The following is a 20,598-nucleotide window of genomic DNA, read 5'->3' as shown; positions in this document are numbered from 1 at the left end:
GAGACGGAGCCAGCCTATGTCTTTCTTGGAAGAAGTAAGCAGCCTCTGAAGATGAACAGAGCCCAAATCGTCCTCTGAAGGAGGAACCAGTGCATGCCGTTCTCATGAAATGGAATCTGATTGGATCTTCCTCTAAAGAAGGAATCAGCAACCCGAACTGTCCTTTGGTTTTGCTGGCCTCACAACACAAACAACTGAGGCCTCAAAGGATGTTTAGTCAGCAGGTGCTTTTTGCCACAGGAAGCAAAGAAGGAGCAGATCCCTTTCCTGGTATCTACCAGACCACAGGGAGTTTGGACTCCTTTCCGATGTCCTAGGCTGCCTGTGCATTCACGCCACATTGCCTCTTCAGTAGGCAAGTGTCCAACCCCCAGAATTCCCCCATGAGTTCTGGGGGCTCCTGCTTCTTGGTCATCGGCTGTGCCTCTCAGAACAGTGGGAAACCTTGATTGACTCTGGGGGATGGCTGGCCGCCAGATGCATTGTTTCATTAGAGCGATGATGTTCTCTCTCTCTCTCTTCCCTTAAAAAACGTCAAAAACAATTTTTAAGGAAAGTAAAGGGCTCTCTCTACCAGAAAAAGAAAAGCTATTACAAGCATAATAAGATCCCATCCCATTTGTATAATAATGAAAGCCTCATGATGATTATGCAAGCCTTCCTAGTCCTAATAGCTCTCATTTTCATAGTCCTTTAAAGTAGCTAGTACAAGCATTATCTCCAGTTTTTCAAAAGAGTAAACTAAGGCTCAGAGACTCTTGACCTAGGTCACGTGGCACTTTACAGTTAGTTAACCCAGGGTTTCTATAGCTCATTGGCAATCTGGCAGTATGGTACAGGTGTAGGATGGGGATTATTATCTCTACTTTACTAAATGAGAACACTCCAGGAGGAGAGGTGACTAGCTGAAGGTCACACAGCACCACGACCAAAGCAGTGGGGTCATGACTCAAACCAGGTCTTTTGGCAGCTGATCCAGTATTCTTTGCACGTACCCACATTGAACCTGATTAGGAATGAATACCCACCTTTGGGGCTTTTTGAAAAGTTGTGTGACTTTTCCATACAGGACAGAGAATGGTATCCACTTCCTAGAATCATAGAATCTTAGAGTTGGAAAACACCTTAGAACATAGATATTAGAGCTGGAAGTGACCTTAGAGGTCAATTTGGCCCAACTTTCTAAGGTAGGCTATTCATAATCTCTCCCACTAATGGCTTACTCTTATTAGCTCATTCTTGGGGTGGATCCTAACTCCACCACACCCAGGGCTGGTACCCTCACCTCTTTGGTGACATCTCTCTCCTCTCCCCATGAGCCCCTGACCCTCAGGCCTGAACTAGGAAAGAAAAAGCCAGATGTCCAAATGCATCACCCAGCATCCCTGTGCCCCTCCCTGGGGGCACTTGCTTATAACGAATGGAGTGAGTGAGTAAGAGGCAGGGAAGGAGGCCAGTGGTGGAATGAATTAATAATTCTTCCCAAAGCTATTCTGTCTAGTCTGTCACTACTCAGATCTTATATCCTTAGATCTCTGATCTGATGAGAAGGCATGTTAGGACATGCCAATATCGTGATGACTATTAAGGGGGTTTTAAAGGTTGAATCTATATAAAAAATAGCTGGCATGGCATCTTACAATCTTCAAGCTGGTTGGGAGTCATAGAATCTCATATCCTGAAGGATAACTAGACTAGTGGTGGCAAACTCAAATAAAAGTAGAGGTCACTAGTCCATACATAAGGAACCTACAGGTTGCATATGTAATGTTATCTATGTTTTATAGTATTTTTCTTTTTCTTTTTTTTCATTATGTTATTTTTTATTTATTTTATTTATCTTTATTCATTCATTTTAAATTTATGTATTTTTATTTATTTTGTCAAATATTTCCTAATGATATTTTAATCTAGTTAGGCAGCATGATAAAATAGCCTTTGACAACCCATACCTGAATGGGAAACCTCTTTAAAACATTCCCAGCCTCTATAGGAAAATCTTTCATGGTGGGGACCTTGCCACCTCTTGAGACAGCTCAGTTCACTTTTGGACAGTTCTTTTGGGTATGGCACTATCTGCTTACAAAATACTTTATATTATCTCATGAGATCTTGGCATTACCCCCATGAGGTAGGTACTTTGCTCCCAATCTTTCAAATGAGGAAACTGAGACACAAAGTAAAAAGAGTGACTTTGGTTTTTTTGACCTCTGATTTTATCAATATAAGAAACTCCCAGATGAAGGAAGTCTCTCTACCGATGCAGGTTACCACCTTTAGTACAACTTATATTTTCAGAAAGTTGCCAAGAGGCAGAGGTGTCAGACACGTGGTGGGCAGATTAAAATGTAATTGGTAAATATTTTGTAAAATAAAAATACAATAAGAAATAGATAATGTGAACATGTGGTTTTCTAAGTTAACACATCGTCAGCAAGATCCATTTTGATTTGAATGTGACCCCACTAGAGCACTGACAAACTGATTTGACAATTACTTAGCCAGTATGTGTCAGAGTCAGGATTTGAACCCCAGGTTTTCCTTATTCTGAGGCCCGCTTGGGAGTAGATTCAAACAAATGCTATGTCTGAAAATGAAAACAAGCAAGAACCACCATGTAATACTGGAGGTTGAGTATCTGCTACAGAGATCATGGGACGCAAGACCTGGAGACCTTCTGAACTTCAGCAACTACATGGCCTCCCTATAAAGGAAGAATCAATCATGAACAAAGACTAACAAGTAACAGTGTCAAGGAACAAAGAATGACTAGGCCATCCCAATTGCCTAGCACAGTGCCCGGCCCATAGCAAATGCTTCATGAATACTTGTTGAATGAATAAAACGAATGAATGATCCAATAAATGCTTGTTATGTTGGATTGGATAATGAATATAAAATTAGCTTCACACTGAGATACTGTAGCATGTGTGTCATGAGGGAGCATGGTGGCTCATGAATAATGAACAAGAAAGGTTGAGGAAGAGTGTTTGATCATTCAGTTCTGAGTTAGCTCTGCCCCAGGCAGAAGGGCCTCTGACCAGACGACACGAGTATTATCCTTTATTTGGCAGGGCCATCTGAGAGATGGGGGCATCAAGCTGCCTTCACTCGATGACATTCCTAGAAATCTAGACTCCTTAATGGGACCTCAGGGATCTTCTAACCCAATGTGTACATGAACAGGAACCTCTTTTATATTATAATAATTTATATTTCCATGACATTTTAAGTTTTACAAAGCACTTTCCTTACAACCTCACGAGGTAAGAAATGTCAGTGTTATTATCTCCATTTTACAGATGAGTAAATTGAGACTCAGAGAAGCAAAGACATTTGTTCAGGGTCACACAGCTAGCAAGTGTTAGAGACAGGACTCAAGCTCACGTCTTCTCACTCCTAGGACAGTTCTCTTTACACTACACCAGATTGCCTTTCCTTATGTTACACTCCCTACAAGTGGTCATCCAGCCTTTCCTTCACGATGCTTCCTACAGAAGCTGCCCATTCCACTTCTGGACAGCTCAGATGGATTACTTGGAAGAGTTTCCTCAATCAAGCTGAAATCTACTTCCTGCTCACTTCTCCTTTTTGCTCCTGGTTCTGCACTCTCTGAGGTCAAACAGAACAAGTCTAATCTCTCTTGCCCACGAGGGCCCCTTGGATAACTGTGGTTGTTGTCATGTTGCCTTCCAAGCTTCCTCTTCTCCTTCTCATATAGGCCGATTCCTTCCAATTCCATCCTAGTCATCTTAACAAGTTCCAGTTTGTCAAGGTCTCTCCTGGAATGTGGTGCCCAGAATTGGGCATAATACTCTAGGTGTGGGTACCTACCACCCCTGGGATCATGGTTCCTCCACTAGTCCTTTGGCACTCTCATCCATTCTTATGGTTTCAGTTGCTTATAACTCACTGCTCCATACCTCCATAAAAATGGCAATAGTTTATGTGCACATTTAAATGCACATTTATATGGTGCATTAAGGTTTGTAAAGTAATATATATGTGTGTGTCTGTAAATATCAATCATACGGATGTAAAATCTCATTTGATCCATATAGCCTGTTTTGCAGCAGGTGCTGTTATTATCCTCATTTTACAAATGAGGAAACTGGAATTAAGAGAAGTTAAGTCACTTGTCCAGGGCCATTCAATGAATAAATTTTAGAGACATGATTTGAACTCAGGCCTTTTTGTGCAACTTACATTCTTGGAGAGTTGCCAAGAGGCAGAAGTGGTGGGGTGGGCAGCATGGAGCCTGAATCAGATTAATATGTAGTTGGTAAATATTTGATAAAATAAATAAAAATACAATAAGACATAGATGATATGAACATGTGGTTTTCTAAGTCAACATGTAGTCAGCAGGGATCCATTTTGATTTGAGTTTGACCCCATTGGCCTAGAGTACTGACAAACTGTTTTGACAATTGCTTGTGCAGTAAGTTGTACAAAAGAGTGAGGGCGTTGTAGGCAATATGCCAAACTGCTCTGGTATCTAGCCAAAGGAGCAGGTAGGTGATGCAAGGTGCAGCTAGGTGGCGTAGTGGATAGAACACCAGGCCTGGAGTCAGGAAGACCTAAGTACAAATGTGGCCTCAGACACTTACTAGCTGTGTGACTTTGGCCAAGTCACTTAACTCTGTTTGCCTCAGTTTCCTCATCTGTAAAAATAAGCTGGAGTAGGAAATGGCAAATCACTCCAGTATCTTTGCCAAGAAAACCCCCAACGGGGTCATGAAGAGTTGGATATAACTGAAAACAAATAAGCAAAAAATCTAGCCAAACTCTAACCCCTCACTTCCACCTGTCTACAAAATATCTCCACCTGGATATCCTGCCATCACCTGTAATTCAACATGTCTCCAAAATTAACTCAACATCTTCTCTCTCAAATCAACTTCTACATTTTCTGTGAAATGCCTTAAGGATTCACCCCTTCTAATCTTGCAAGCAGCCACCACCCTAGTCCAGGTCCTCACCACCTCCTGCCTAGACAACTGCAACAGCCTTTGGTCTAGGGGTTCCTGAACTTTTTAGGTGGCATGGGTCCCTTGGGCAGTCTGGTGAAGCCTCTGAATGCCTTCTCAGGATAATGTTTAACTGCATAAAGTAAAATACATAAGATTACAAAAGAAATCATTTCTGTTAAAATATATTATTATTTATAATTTTTAACAAAAAGACTGCAGACTCTGGGTTAAAAACTCCTGCTCTAATCATCTCCCTGCCTCTAGTCTCTCTCCTCTCAAATCCATCCTGCATATGGCTTCTCTGGACCAATCTTTTTTTCATACTTTCCCATCATACCTCTGCACAAGAACATATAATGGTCCTGTGTATCAGTTATTATGTCATGCATTCACTCCTCTATTCGTCCCTTCATAATCTACTCCTGCCTAAGTTATCTGAGCTAACTGCTCAGGACTCCCCAGTATGAATTCTTTGTTCCAGTCTATGTGATTTCCTTCATACACCTGCCTCCTGCCTCCCCTTGCTGTTACTGCTTTTTTTCATGGCCTCAGTTCATGTTGCTCTGTGGCTGGCTGGGATGCAGTCCCGCATCACAAGGCAGGATGATTTCCTGTCTAGAATGTTGTTGAGATTGGTTCCTATTCAGATATAGGCTAAATCAGATGCCCTCTGAGGTCCCACCAGCTCTGATTTGGTGATTCGGTAATTCTTGGACTAACTTAATCCTGCCTTCTCTAAGAAGCCTCCAGTGGGCTCCCTTTCTGAATTCCTTTGGCACCAAGAATGTATACCCTGGAAACACATATTTGTTTCATATGTGTAGGTTCCTAACTACACTATATGTCTCTCCAGGGCTGGGGCTGAGCCTTGTGCTTCTCTTGTGTCCATCTCCTCCCTTCCCCCACCCTAGTGGCTACATAAAAGCTTGAATTTTCGAACAGAAAGGGACTCGAGAGGCCATCTAGTCCAACACCCTCCATCTTACAGAGGAAGAGGCTAAGTTGGAGAGGGACTATGGGACAGGCTTGAAATCACACAGGCAGAGCCAGGAATAGACTCCAAGTCCAACAATTTCAGATCTAAGGCATTTGACACTGTCCTGTGTGGCCTCCCTTCTTTCATCTTGCTTGATTGGGTTTTCCTAGAACCAATCTTAGTTAGAATCAGAGAAGGAGAGACCATTAGTTCAGAAAGGGTCTTTCCTAAAACAAAGAGCTTAGAATGTCAGACCTAGGGAAGAACTCTGAGATCATCTACTTTAATTGCAGAATTTTATAGATAGATAAGAAAGCTACTCCTGTTTGCCATTTGTCACAGAACTAGAACAAAAACTGAAGTCTTTCGACTTCCAGTTCAACAAAGGGAGAAAGGCTTGATTCATGAAATCATTCCTGAAGCCTGCTAGATGAAGGCTAAGACCTAGAAAAAAATGTCATTAAAAAAAAAAAAAAACGCTGGGAGACGCCACTAAGCTCATTCTTAGGAAACACTAGTCATTTACAGAATCACAGATTCTTGTCCTTGAAGGGGCACTTAAGAACCAGCAAGTCCAATCTCCTTTTTCATACACATGGGAAAACCAAGGTCTAGACGGAAAGTAAAGTAATCCAAGATTACACGGCAAGTTAACAATAGAACTGAGACTTGAGCTCAGCTCCCCCGACTCCTTCTAGAGACAGTGTCTGTCGTCTCCTCCCTCTCCTGTTTTTTCTTCTCACCCCTGAAACCACTCTGAATGAAGGTGATGAGAAAGAGGTATCAGAAAACCATGACCCAGCCACATTTACTTGGGAAGAGGTCAGTCAGTCAAAATGGTACCAAGGTAGCTGTTCACTGCCATACTTTATAGGTTCATAGCCATTTTGTTGTGGTTTGATGGATTTGCCTTGGAAAGGAGTTGTGCCCCTTTGGTCTCTGGGAAGGAAGAGAGGATCCATTCAACTTCCTACCATAATTCTATCCAGCAACCCTATATTTGTTATTAGAAATGTTTCTCTGTGGAAAAAGTTGTGGCATGTTCCTCCCTTTCGGGATTCTGGGGCATAGTGGATAAGGTGTTAGACTCGGAGTCAGAAAGACCCGGGTTCAGGTCCCTCTTCCTCCAGGCAATAGTTGTGTGGCCTTGCACAAGTCACTTAACCTCTCTAAACCTCAATTTCCTGAACTATTAAATAAAGGGAGATTGGATTTAATGGCCTCTTTGGTCCCTTCCAGACCCAAATCTGTGATCCTTTGAAAACTTGCAACGGAAAGGAACATTAGAAGTCATATAGTTCAACCCTCTCACTATATACATGAGAACACTGAAACCCATAGAAAGGCAGTGACTTACCCAAGGCCATACAGGTAATAAGCAGAGAGCCAAGATTCAAACCTAGGTGTTTTGGCTCCAAATCCTATGATTTCTCTACTGCACCATGCTGCTTTTCTGAGCAAGCTGTCCCCCCATTACTCACCTTAGCACATGTGTGGACCCATTGACAGTAGTGGTAGAACAGGGGACTGTCTGACCCAGGACAGAAGGTCTCCGATAACGTTCCTCATCACAGCACAGGATGATAAGGAAAGCTCGACGAAATGCCTTATTCAGGAAAGCGTAGAGAAAAGGGTTGAGGCCTGAGTTAATGTAGCCGAGCCAGAGGAACGTGGTCCAAAGCTGGGCAGGGACACTATAGCCCACAAACGGGTCAATGATGTTGGTGACAAAGAATGGGGCCCAGCAGAGGCAGAAACAGCCCATGATGATGCACAGGGTCTTGGCAGCCTTAGTCTCTGTCTTCATGCGATGATGGCTGCTGTGTTGATCCGGGGGTTCTCGGCGACCTTCCGCCGGAGTTCCGGCCCTCTGCAGGAGCCGGATCTGGCGGGCATGCTCCTTGGCAGTGACGTAGATGCGGTAGTAGGCCAAGACCATCAGAATAAAAGGGATATAGAAGGCCACCACAGAGCATGTGATAGCATAGGGCTTGTTGACCATGAAGATACAGTAGGTGGAGTTTGAGTCCTGGTCAAACTGTCTCTTCTCTATCTGGAAGAAGGGAACAGAAAGGAAGGGTTTGTCATTACAGCTTTGGGAAGAAAATAACACACAGTGCCTGGGTATTTGATTTTAGATTCAATGTGCTGAACAGTAACATTGGACTTAGAGTCAGAAGACTTGATTCCGCTCCTGCTCTGACACCCCACAGCTATTTGAGCAGGGCAAGGAATCTCATCTACCTGGGCCTCAGTTTCCTTATCTATACAGTGAGCATATTGCACTAGAGGATAGCTAAGGTCCTTTATACCTCTAAATGCTGTGATCTTACGATTGCTATTCCTTGGTATCTAAGGTGAGAAGATGCAACCAAGGTCTGAGGAGACTTCATGGAGGCTCAGACTCATATTCTGTATGATCCAGGTCATAACACTGAAGAAAAGCTTCACAGTATCACAGAAAGAGCCCAGGACCAAGAGCCAAGAGACCCAAGCCCTCTTTTTCGGCTTGGTCAACACCTCCCTGTGACCTTAAGCAAGTGAACTGCCCTCTGTAAATCTCAGTTTTCCGGTCCATAAAACTGGAATAACAACATATTAGCACTCTTACTTCAAAGGCAGCTGGTGGCACAGTGGCTAGATTGCTGGGCCTGGAATTAGGAAGACCTGAGCTCAAAAACAGCCTCAGTCACTTACTAGCTGTGTGATCCCGGGCAGGTCACTTAAGCTCTATTTGCCTCAGTTTCCTGAACTGCAAAATGAGGACAATAATAGCACCTCACAGAACTGTTGTGAGGATCAAATGAGATAATATTTGTAAAAGCACTTAGAACAGCGCCTGGCGCGTAATCGACATCATATAAACGTTCGTTCCCTTCCCTTCCGCTTCCCTCAAACGACTGTGAAGATCAGATGAGAAAACGAATGCAAACTGTTAGCTAACCACAAACTACTTCATAAATGTGAGCTGTTACTGTTGATATAATTGTCATCATCTGTCCACAAATTTTCCTCTAAGGCTTCCCTTTGCCATGGCAGTGACCCTGCCATGGGCAGGTCCGTGAGCACGATCCCTGGAATGCCTTGCTATGGACAGACTTTGAACATAGGCCTGGCCTTTAAAGCATTGGATGAAGGTCATTTGAAGACCAACCAGAGTATAGAGAGACTTACTAATAGAAAGGTGGCCACCAGTGACAAATACTTTTGGCCATAATAATTAATGAAAAATATGTAAGGTCGGAGGGACTGTAATGTGGGTTTGTAGAAGGAGTACTCACACTAGTGAAATCACAGCTCCTTGGAAGTATTAAAGCATTACTATTTTCTTCAAAATTGTGCAATGAGGTCATTTCATGAAAAACTGGTTCCCAATGGCTATTAAGCACCTGTATGATGGGTTAAATGCAGGACTTGGGAAGTCATTTTCTCTCTTTTCATTTTAACCTTCAGATAGGAAAGAATCAGGATGCAAATAGATTGTGATAGGGTATAATGCGTCAAATTCATTAAGATAAGATTTAATATAGATGAATATGAAAGTATACTTCTGGCTTAAAAAAAACACTACTAGGACAGGATTGGGGGCAATATGGATAGGCATCAGTTCCTGTGAAAAGGACCTGAAAGTCTTTGCAGACTGCAAGCTAAAAAAATGAGTCACTAGGATGGCATGGCAGCCATGGATATTAGTGTAATCTTAGGTTATGTTGAGTTGATGTCCAGAATGAGGGAGGTGGTAGTCAGTGGTGTGGTCTCATCAGACCACAGCTGGAGCCCTGAGTCTCACTTCTGGATACCACATTTTATGAAGGACAATAATAAATTGGAGCTCATCCAGAGGAAGGAAACATGGGACAACTCAGTCATTTGTGCATCAGTTGATAGAACCAAAGATATTTAGGCTAGAGAAGGGCATTGGTGGCTTTCGATCACTGTCTTTCAGTATATGAAAGGGTGTCATAGAGGAGGGAGTGGACTCATTCTATTTGGCCTCAGAGGGAAAAACTAGGAGAAAAGGGTAGAAGTGAGCCAGAAACAGATTTTAACTTTATATAAAGTACATTTTATCATCAAATAATTTCAATGGTGGAACGGGCTGCTTCCAGATTTAGTAAATTCTATGTCACTGGGAGGTTTCAAGTGGAGGTTGGATGACCTCTTTTCAGGTTCATCACCGAGGACTCTTGTAAGATGATAGGTTGCGCTCAATGTCCTCTGAGGTGCCTTCTAATTCTGAATCCCTGCTATCTATTTTAGGGCTTTTTGGAGACCATTGCTCTCAAGAGGTGAGAGTTTGGAGATGTAAGGATTAGAAGCTAAACATCATTTTGTGGGCTACAGGTGGTGGATCTGTTTTTGTTTGTTTGCCTTTCTTTATTATCTCCAGTACTTTGCTTAGTGCCTGGAACAGAGTAGGTACTAAATAAATTCTTTTTGACTTGACTTGAAAAGTCTTTCTTGGAAAGGCCTCAAGGAGTTTTGCATTTGATTTGAAAGCTACCAACACACAACTAATGTATGATCACTTCTCGGTAATAGAGAGATTCTGAACAGTAAGTGTATCTAAAAATCCCTAAAACATTAGAGCTGCAGGGTCCTAGAAGATAGAATACACAGAATGTCAGAGCTGGAGGAGACTTTCAAATAGAGAATATCAGAGCTAGAAAGGGTTTTAAAACATTTAACACAGAGGGTTAGAGAAGAAATGGATCTTAGTAGTCATAGAATCTGATTCTCTTATTTGACATCCAAGGATGAGGGTTGGGAGGGCAGCTAGATGGCATGGTGGATAGAGCACTTGGGGCAAAATCATCTAACTCTTTAGGACCTCTTTTTCTTCATTTGTTAAATGAAGGGGTTCAACCAGAAAGCCTCTATATTCCCTTCTAGTTCTGAACTCACACCTATTATTTATTCATGGCAGGAAATGGGGACAGACAGGGTAAAGTAGGACAAAGACCTCTTGAGGCAAACAACACTGACTTCCTGGACACATTGGCTTTATAATACTCTAAGTGAACAAAACATGTGTGGGTAATGATCAGGCCCTACTCAGAAATGCTACTCAGAAACACACATCAGACTCTCTGAATTTACATTAGCATAAACCTGAGAAAGTCTCACAGATCATTTCAATTAATTGGCTTACAATCACAGTCTGGCACAAAGTTCATTGCACGTCAAGCTGCTAGAGACTGCACGGTACTCACCAAGTCTATTATGCCAATGTTATTCCAGCGTTGCATTATGGGGAGGAAAGAAATAAACATGGGGATTACCCAACAGCCTCCAAGCATCAGGGTGATGCGTAGTGGGGTCATCTTGTTCCTATAGACCAAAGGCTGGCAGCAAATGGCATAGTACCTGGAGGGAGGGAATGAAGGTGGGGGGAAGGAGATTGGCACAGTAGGAGGTAAAGAAAAGACAGGGAAATATAAATGAAGGAGAGGAAAAGATGAAAAGGGGGGAAAAGAGAAACAGAGAGATTATCTTAGGATAATCATAGGATTTTAGAGAAGGAAGGTATTTTGGAACATAGAATATGAGAGTTAGGAAGGACTATAGAGACTATTGAGTCTAATTTTATTATTTCATTAAAAGTGGGAATGGCGGCATATGGGAGTTTTATCCAAAGGCTCATGGAATCTTAGAGCTGGAAGGGAATTTAAAGGACATTTGATTCAATCCGCACCTGAGTGGGAATTCCTTGTATCACTTCCTTAGGAACTGGGCATTCTGTCTCTACCTGAAGACCTCCTATGATTGGGCAATTCTCAATGGCATACCCCATTCCAATCCTGGATAGCTCTGGCTGTTAGGAAGTTCCTCCTTATCTTGAGTTGAGATCTTCCCCTCTACATCTCCCCACTTCCACTGCCCTTAGTTCAGTCCTTTGAGGCCAAGTGGAAGCAAGTTTATTTAATCCCTCTTCACTCAGCAACCCTTCAAGTACTGAAGGACAGTTATCATGGCTTCTATCCTCCAAGCAAAACTTCCCCATTTCCTTCCACTGATTCTCACAGGTTGTGGTTTCAAGTCTTCTCAGTATTCCAATCATGCTCCCTGGAAGGAGCTCCAGCTTGGGATCTGAGAAAATCTAAAGCCCTTAGAGATCACCTAGTTCATGGCTCCTAACCTGGAGGCTGTGAATTTGCTTTAAAAAAATGTTGCAATGTAATTGGTTTTGCTTACAATTTCATGTATCTTGATTTATGCATTTAAAAACATTATTCTGAGGAGTCCATAGACTTCGTCAGACTGGCATAGTGGTCCAAGAACAAAAAAGACTAAGAACCCCTGATCTAGTCCAAACCCCTCATTTTGTATGTGAAAAAATCAAGGCCCAGATAAGTGACTCCCAAGGTCACATAGGTAGCAGTAACAGAGCCAGGATTCAAACTCAGATCACTTGACTCCATAGTCCATTCCACTCTACTGTACTACCTAGCCTGGTCCTTCCTAAAATGCAGTGACCTGAGCTGAAAAGTCCTCGAGATGGGGTTGGGCCGTGATTGAGGACATAGAGAGCAATCATTTTCTCAATCGAGAATAGACAATGAACTTGGCCCTATAGCTCATTGCCAACTAGCTACGAAGACTTGTTTTCTCTAACAGGCAAGACCCTGCTGGAGTTTCAAGTTAGTTTTCTATGGAAATTTTAGAAATAGATGCAGGGAGATATTAAATGGTCCTATTCTTGATAATCTCACGTCATGTAAAAATTCCCCCCTTTAGGTGAGTCACCTCAGTCTTTTTGCCACCTCCTCCTTTTTCCATTTTCTCAGAGTATAACTAACATAACAAAGCCAGCATTCTTTTGGGGTGGGGGGGTGGGGAGACTGAGGGAGTAGGAGGGAGAAGCCATGTGAAAAAAATAGGGTCAACTTGTGAGGTGACATTTCTGATGAGATAAATTAATCTTTGGAGACTGTACTCCAAAAAGTACAGAGAGTGTACAAGGATGATCTGGGAGGAAAAAGAACAGGGAAGGGTTGCCCGGCTCACTTGGTATTCATTCTTCATTGGCTAGGGTACAACAAAGGATTTTTCAATCATTCAACGCAAGGAAAAGCAGAGAACTTGCATTTTAGAGAGCCACAGTGTTAATTTCTGCTCTTAATAAGGAAAAAAAGAAGTTTGAGGATCAGGTCACAAGGGAGAGAGATGCAATAAGCCTGGTTAAGTAATGGTTAATATCCCTTAGGCAACCAGGTGGGTCATATGTTCAGTCCCAGGGAAAACCAGGTAGATTTTAAACCCCTACTTACAGATTTCCCTCTGGTCTCCGTTTAGCCCAATCTCCTACACCAATCCTACTCCCAATCTCCAGGCATAGCCACAGTGCCAGACATGGCTGAATGGAAGCACTTGGCCAGCTAATCTCATTTGGCATCAGAGGTGGTCCATTCCAAGGTCTTGAGGCCTTGGACCTTAGTACATAGAAGTGATAGAAAGAACTTTAGAATTTAGAACATAGAATGTCAGAACTGGAGTGAGAAACCCTGCGAACATAGACTGCCAGAGCAGGAAAAAGATCTTAGAGTATAGAATGTTAACTTTCAGTGCTGGGAAGTACCTTAGGACATGGGGCATAGAAAATTAGAACTGGAAGAGGCATTGGACTATGGAACACAGACTGTTAGAGCTCAATAAATATATAAGTGAAATTGGCTCTGCGATGTCTGTATGGGTTTGGCAAGAATACCCTTTCAGATGAGTAGACAACATCCATCCTCCCTGTCTATAAAACTGAGGGAGGAGAACATTAGACCAAATGGAGGTTTTAGTAACTGCAATTATAATTAAGTCAAAAGTGAAATGTGGCATTCAAAAAAACCCTTCAATTGCATTAATGGAGTGCAGTAGACAGAACAAAGAATTCTCTCCACCTCTGCCCTCCTCAGGCCACATCTGGAAGCTGGATGACCTTTTAGGTTTACCCATTTTAATAAGAATCTTGAGAAGCTGGCATGGATCCAGAGGAAGACATCTAGGACAGAGAGGGGATTTGTAATCATGCTATGCAAAGCCTAGTTCAATGAACAGGAAATTTTGAGTCTGGGGGAAGAAAAGACAGAAACTGAGGATCATTGCTTTTAAGTATTTGAAGGGACAGTAGATGGCAGAGATATTAGACTTGTTTTCTTTGCCCCAGAGAACAGACCTAAAAGCAATTGGTGGGAGACTGAAGGAGGCAGATGTTGATGAAAGAGTACAAGGTACTTCTGCTGCCAAGTAATCCTTTAGACTGTAAACTCCTTGAGGGCAGGGTCTATCTTTATTTTTATTTATTGTGTACCCAGCACTTAGCACAGTGTCTGGCACATACTAGATGTCTAATAAATGTTTACTGGATTGTTGGATTGGAAAAAAGTAGCAGACCTGGAGTGAGACCTCTAGCATTGTGACTAAATTCAGTGTTCATTTTACTAAGCTATATTAGCTCTCTTCTTCAACTCTTCATTTTAAGTTAGTGACATTGCATAATATTTGAGTGCAATTAGAATCATAAAACCATAAAATGTTCAGGATTGAGAAGGACCTTAAAGGATGTTATCATCAATGTTGAGAAGAATTCAATAACAAGAATGACTCACATTTATGTAGTATTTTAAGGTTTGTGAAGAGTTTTACATATATTATCTAATTTGATCACTGATGTACAGCCAAATCCTTGCCTGACCAGGAACCCCTTCTATATGCTTCCCTGGAGGGAGTCATCCAGCCTCCATGGGACTTCCATTTCTAGCATCAGAAGATGAGGGCAGGACATTTGTTCTCTGACTATGATGCACAGAATCTTAGAAATCTATGCTATCAGAGCTAAAAGGGACTTTAGCACATACAGAATAAAATGTCTGAGCTGAAAGACTTTAGAGATCATCTCATAGGGAAAGAAATTAAGTCCCAGAAATGGGAAGAGAATTGCTCCCTGCTATGCAATGAGTAAAAAAAAAAACAGGTTTCTTTGTGTGTGAGTCTCATCAGAATAGCCTCAAAGGGGTTTTAAGGAGCTCAAACCCTGAAGGGATGATTTTGGCCTGAGTATATGTACGGGGTGAGTGGGTAGGTAATGGCATAGGCAGCGAAATATAGATGGTGGACTAAGGTTGGTCCCATTTAACATTCAGATAGAAGACTGTTTCCTGTCATATTAACATTCCATCTTTAATTTTCTATCCTATCTTCCAATGAATGCTTGGTGATCATCTGTCCAGGATACTTTAGAGAGAATTCATGCTTAGGTGTGGATTAAACTAGGTAGCCCTGGAAGTCCCTTCCAGCTTAGAGATGCTATGATTCTGCAACAAACAGACTCTACCACTCACTGCCCTTTGCCTCAGGGAGCCTCAGTCTCCCCATCTGTAAAATGTGGATAATAATGCCTACACTTCTTCCCTTTCCTATGGAAAGAACCTTATCAGTCATAGCATTCTGACTCTAAATTCAGTGTTCTTTTTAGGCACAAGAACTGAGGTCCCTTCCAACTCAGAAATGCTTTAATAGTAGTGCTGGAGAAATGTCAGCTACTATTCAACTTGTCTAGGACATCTGGTTCTAACTCCATTCAATTTGACTTCTTAGCCATTACATTTCCAAAGAGAAGTGAATCATCAGGATAGTCAGTCCTTTAGTCAGTCAATAAGCATTTAATAAGTGCCTACTCTGTGCCAGACACTGTGTTAAGAGCAGCATAGAAAAAAAGAGTGTGTGTTGCTTGGTATAAGGCACTCACAGTATACTTTGATCTGACCAGAAATTGAGCAGCATAACCAAGATGCTCTGGATTTAATCAGAAGATCTGAGCCGTCAACACAGCACAGAGGACAAAGCATTAGCTCTAGTGAGATGTCTTGGGTTCAAAACCTGACTTGACCAGGGTGGAGGATCCTGCTCCTCTTGAAGGTCCCTTCTGTCTTCCTCTAAGTCCGATGATCCTGGCTCTGCTACTTGCTAAATGTGCTAAGTGGGGGGAGTCTTTTAGGCTCTCAGAGTTTCAGACTCCTCATCTGTAATCCCGGGGTGACATCATTTGCTCTACTTCTCTCTCATATGGGTTTTGTGGGGAGAAAATGAGATAATTTCAAAGCATTTTTAAGTGCAAACTATTATTAGTATCTATTTCCCAAACATTCCCTTCCAATGTGGGAAGTGATAAAAGATGGATCTTAAAAATCAACCTTTCAAGAACAGAAAGGGAGACATGGCTAGACAACAGCACATGTGAGAAGGACCTAGGGTTCTTAGTTGACCACAAGGCTAATGCATATCACTGTTGGTCATATCATAGGTTAAAAAGAAAAGCTAATGTGATATCTGGCTGTACTAATGTTCTGGTCATGAGAGTTGCCCTATTCCTTCAGCTTATTCTTATATGGCATGGTATTGAATCTGCTTCCATTGTGGTCACCCCTTCCTGATACCATTCAACTTGTCAGCATCCCTCTTGAAATGTGTGTACAGAACTGTATACAATACCTACTTGGGGGGTTAAGCTGAAAAGGGGAAGGGGATAAGCATTTATAGATCGCCTGCTATATGCCAGGCACTGTGCTAAGTGCTTTTTAAATAAATATTATCTCATTTGATCTTTACAACAACGCTGCAAGGTAGTCCCAATTACTACCCTCATGTTATAATCGAGGAAATTGAGACAAACAGAGATTAAATGACTTGTCCGGGGTCATATAGCTAGTAAATGTTTGAGGCTTGATTTGAACTCAGGACTTCTGTCTCCAGGCCCCATGCTCTAACCAGTTTGACACCAGCTGCCTCTGGCTATCCTGTTCAAAATCATAATTTAAAAACTCCAAAACAAAGCAAAACTTTCTTCTCACTCTTGGCATATCTAGAAATAACTCTCTTCCCCTTCTGTGCCTCAGTTTCCTTCCGGTGAAAAGACAGGGGATAATAGGACTACAATAATAGTTAATATTTATGTAGTACTTTAAATATGCAATTTTACTGATCCCCACAGTAACACTTTGAGATAAGTTCTATTATGCTCCATTTTACAGATGAAGAGGCTGAACTTCAGACACTAAGTGATTTATCTTAGGTCACACAGTTAGTAAATGTCTGAAGCAGAGGATTGAATTTGGGTCTTATAGGATCATTTATTTAGAGCTAAAAGGGACCTTAGAGGTCAATGAGTCCAACTCCCTGATTTTACAAATGAGGAAACTGAGGCACAGAGAGGCGAAGTAACTTTATCCAAGGTCACACAGTTACTATAAGTGTCTGAGACAGGGTTTGAGCCCATGTCTTCCTGATTCCAAGTCAAGCACTCTATCTCCTTTACAGCCTTGCCACCTATCACCTTCCTAGTCCTGGACACTTTGCTTCCCTTAATATGGTCTAAGATCACATTGGTGTTTTTCTCTCAACATATCAGTAATGTCATCACTATGCCTACTTTTCTTCAAATTAAACATCCCATTTCCTTCTTGGCTTTGAGTTTTCTCGCCATCTTGGTCCTTTCCCATCCTAGACACCAATGCAGCTTTTCAACATTTTTCCTAAAATGCATTGTCCAAATTAACAATGTCATTCCTCTCCCAACACTAAAATGCATAAACTCATGGTAAATATCCCTTAATAGAATCATAGGCTTTATGGATGTTCCTTATTAGGATCTTAGACATTCTTTATTTGAATAAGTAGACCTTAGAGATCTACTCCAGCCCATTTAATTTACAGATGAGGAAACTGAGGTTCAGGGAGGGAGAAATCACTTTCTCAAGTTTACTCAATAAGTAAATGATAGCTACAGGATTAGAACAGTTCCTCAGACTTCACTCCAGTTCTCTTTCCATTATACCTGGACACCTCCTTCTTATGCAGGGAGGTGCCAGGGAAGAGCTAAAGAAACAAGATTTAAGAATTTCACTTTTACTTATACTAATAGTATGACAATTGTATATGTCTTTTGAAGTACAAATGAGAGCCCTACAAAGTATGAATAGAGGGCTCTTTGTGAGTTTTTATGACCAAAACCATCACCACCTATTCGTGAGCTCTCTGGTAACGAGCCTCTGAACTTAGCTAGCTTGGTGTGTGGTAGACAGAGCCACAGTAGACACTGGGTACCAACTCCAAGCTTTCCAAGCCCAGGAAGATTTGCCAGAATTTGTGGTAGGTATAGTGATATAACTTCTGAGATCCCAGGGTCCCCTCCACACTGTGATGAAACATTGCTAGAGGTGTGGACCCTGCTATCTTAAAAGTCAAGACGGCTGAGTTGGAAGAATCAAGGAATCCCAATTCAAAGGTTCTATAGAGCAGGAACAGGCTCAGAGAGTGGCTTTATACATGGACCTATTCTTACCTGTCTAGTGAAATGCAGCACAGGTGGAAAATTGAGGCTGTGGTGAGCAGAACATCTAGAGATGTTCGGACCAGGCAAAACATCTCACCATAAATCCAGACATCTTGGACCAGTTCAATGGCACCGAAGGGCATGACCAGCACAGAAACGAGCAAATCCGCAAAGGCCAGGGAGACAATGAAATAATTTGTTTTGATTTTCCTGTGATGGGGAACAAAAGGAAGAATACTCTGTTTTCTGGTTCACTTTGGAAATCAAGGCACAAAGGAAGTTGTTGCTGATTCAAGAGAACCAGTTGTATTCAGGCCAACTCATAGGCTCAAAGTATGTCAGAGTTGTATGTCAGACCATAGTATGTCAGACCTTATAGAGACATTCTAGTCCAACTTCCAGAAAGGAAAAAGATTTATCCTAGGTTATAACAATTAGTAGCAGAGCCTAGATTTGAAACCAGATCTTTAGATTGAAAATCCATAATTTTTTCTACTAAACCATTAATTAATTTCAATTAAATGCAATTCAGCAAGTATTTAAGTGCCTTCTATGTGTAAGGAGATACAGAAATGAGAAAGACGTATTTCCTTTCTTCATGGAGGTTACAATCTGACCTGGAGGTAAGACAAAACTGGGGAGGTGGCAGAGCCCCAGGCTCCCTCTCCATAACTGGATTCTGATGGAGGCAGCAGAAGAAAATAGTAGGTGGAAAATCTCTGGAGTCAGGAGAACCCAATTCTGCCAGCAAATCACTATGACCCTCAGTTTTTTCATCTGTGAAATGAGGCAATTGAACTAGGTGATGACAAAGTTCTCTTTCAGCTTTGAGGTTCTATTTTTGATGTCTTAAAGGCCCTTTTATCTCTAACAGTCTATGTTCTCTGATTACTGAATGTGACATAAGGGACTAGGTTGAAAGATACCAGTGCCAAAGAGAAAGGAGAGGAGAGTTAGCATGTGCTAAAACTTTAAACTCATTATGCTAGACATTTCCCTAAAATTTTTGAAAACTTTCTGTCTTCCTGATTTCAGTCTATAGAACTTCCAGTTTTGATTTCAAGTTGGGGGAAAAATGAAATTTACTGCAAGGTATATTCTGACATTGTGCATTCTAAATTCTTTTCTAGTTCTGAAATTCCATGCTCTATGATCTAAGATTCCTTCCAGGTCTGATATCTCATGCACTTTGCTTTGATAATCTATGTTCCAATGTACCTTCTATCTCAATCATCTTATGAATCAGTGATTCTATAAAAATATGGTCTCTGGACCCCAACCCAAAGCCATTATCTCCTCAATAGGAGATTACGTGAAACAAAATACCTAAGAAGGCTCACCTGAGTTGTCTGTCCCTGCACACAGCCACCATCACCAATAGGTTCCCCAGTATGGCCATTAGGATGACTGCGGAGAGAAAGATGAGCAGCCCAATCTTCTCTGCATACCTGAAACCCTCCCCGGAACTGCAAACCACAGAAAAGAGAAGGGGATATTGAGCACAGAAATAATTCAAAGGGAAGAAGATATATCTTCATTTTCAACTAGCATGAAATGACCTTCATCATCATCATCACCACTGGTACTTTCATCACTACTCTCAACACCACCACCGCCATCATTGGTGCTATCACCACTACCACTAACATAGTATCATCAAGATCGTTTTACCGCCATCATTACCACCATTGTTACCACCACCATCATCATTACCATCATTATTACCACCATTGGTCAATTACCATCATTATCATCACCATGACTACAACCACTGACATCATTACTGCCAATCATTACTATTACTACTCTCATCATAATTTTCTTTATCATAATCATATCTTTAAAATTCTGGTTATAGAAACTTTTGTAAGATATTTATAAATAAAATTTATATGTGTTGGATTATTTTTTAAAAATAGCGACAGCATCTTGAAATCTCCTAGAATTTCCTATGACTGTAAAGTATCACAGTTTTATCTGCTTAAAAACACTTCATGTCTATTCTACAGTAGTGTTCTCTTTTTTTCTTGTCGATGTTAGTGTGTTTATAAGACATTGGCTTCAAAACTGGGGAGTAAAAGCTTTGTGCATATCACTGCTTTTAAAAAAGTCAAATTATATGAAATTTTTAATTTTTAGTTTGAGGCCTGGTCATTTGTAAAGTATAAGTTTTGCAAAATTCAAGATGCACCATTTTGAAGGTCAAAGCTAGCCTTCCTGATTACTCATTGAGCTCTGAGTCATATCATGTTAGTTACCAAAAACATTCAGTAGACATTATTTATAGAGAGCAGTCCATATTATCATTCAATTTTTTTAATCTTGTA

At 41.4% G+C, this 20,598-nt stretch overlaps 1 protein-coding gene across 1 annotated transcript; it reads right to left on the bottom strand.

Moving 5' to 3' along the window:
* Positions 1–411: 411 nt before the first annotated feature.
* On the bottom strand, positions 412–20,049 carry HTR4 (5-hydroxytryptamine receptor 4). Its single transcript, XM_036749760.1, has 7 exons — positions 19,997–20,049; positions 19,612–19,737; positions 18,281–18,481; positions 11,163–11,316; positions 7,431–8,002; positions 1,029–1,091; positions 412–523 (listed from the first exon to the last, which is right to left on the bottom strand). Exons 1-7 carry the CDS (start codon positions 20,047–20,049, stop codon positions 412–414), a joined length of 1,281 nt encoding a protein of 426 aa, XP_036605655.1.
* Positions 20,050–20,598: the final 549 nt, after the last annotated feature.

The sequence above is a fragment of the Trichosurus vulpecula genome, chromosome 3 (genome assembly GCF_011100635.1).
Source record: "Trichosurus vulpecula isolate mTriVul1 chromosome 3, mTriVul1.pri, whole genome shotgun sequence".
Lineage (NCBI taxonomy): Eukaryota > Metazoa > Chordata > Mammalia > Diprotodontia > Phalangeridae > Trichosurus > Trichosurus vulpecula.
Note: the sequence above shows the minus strand (reverse complement) of the source record. Positions and strands in the feature narration are given on the sequence as shown.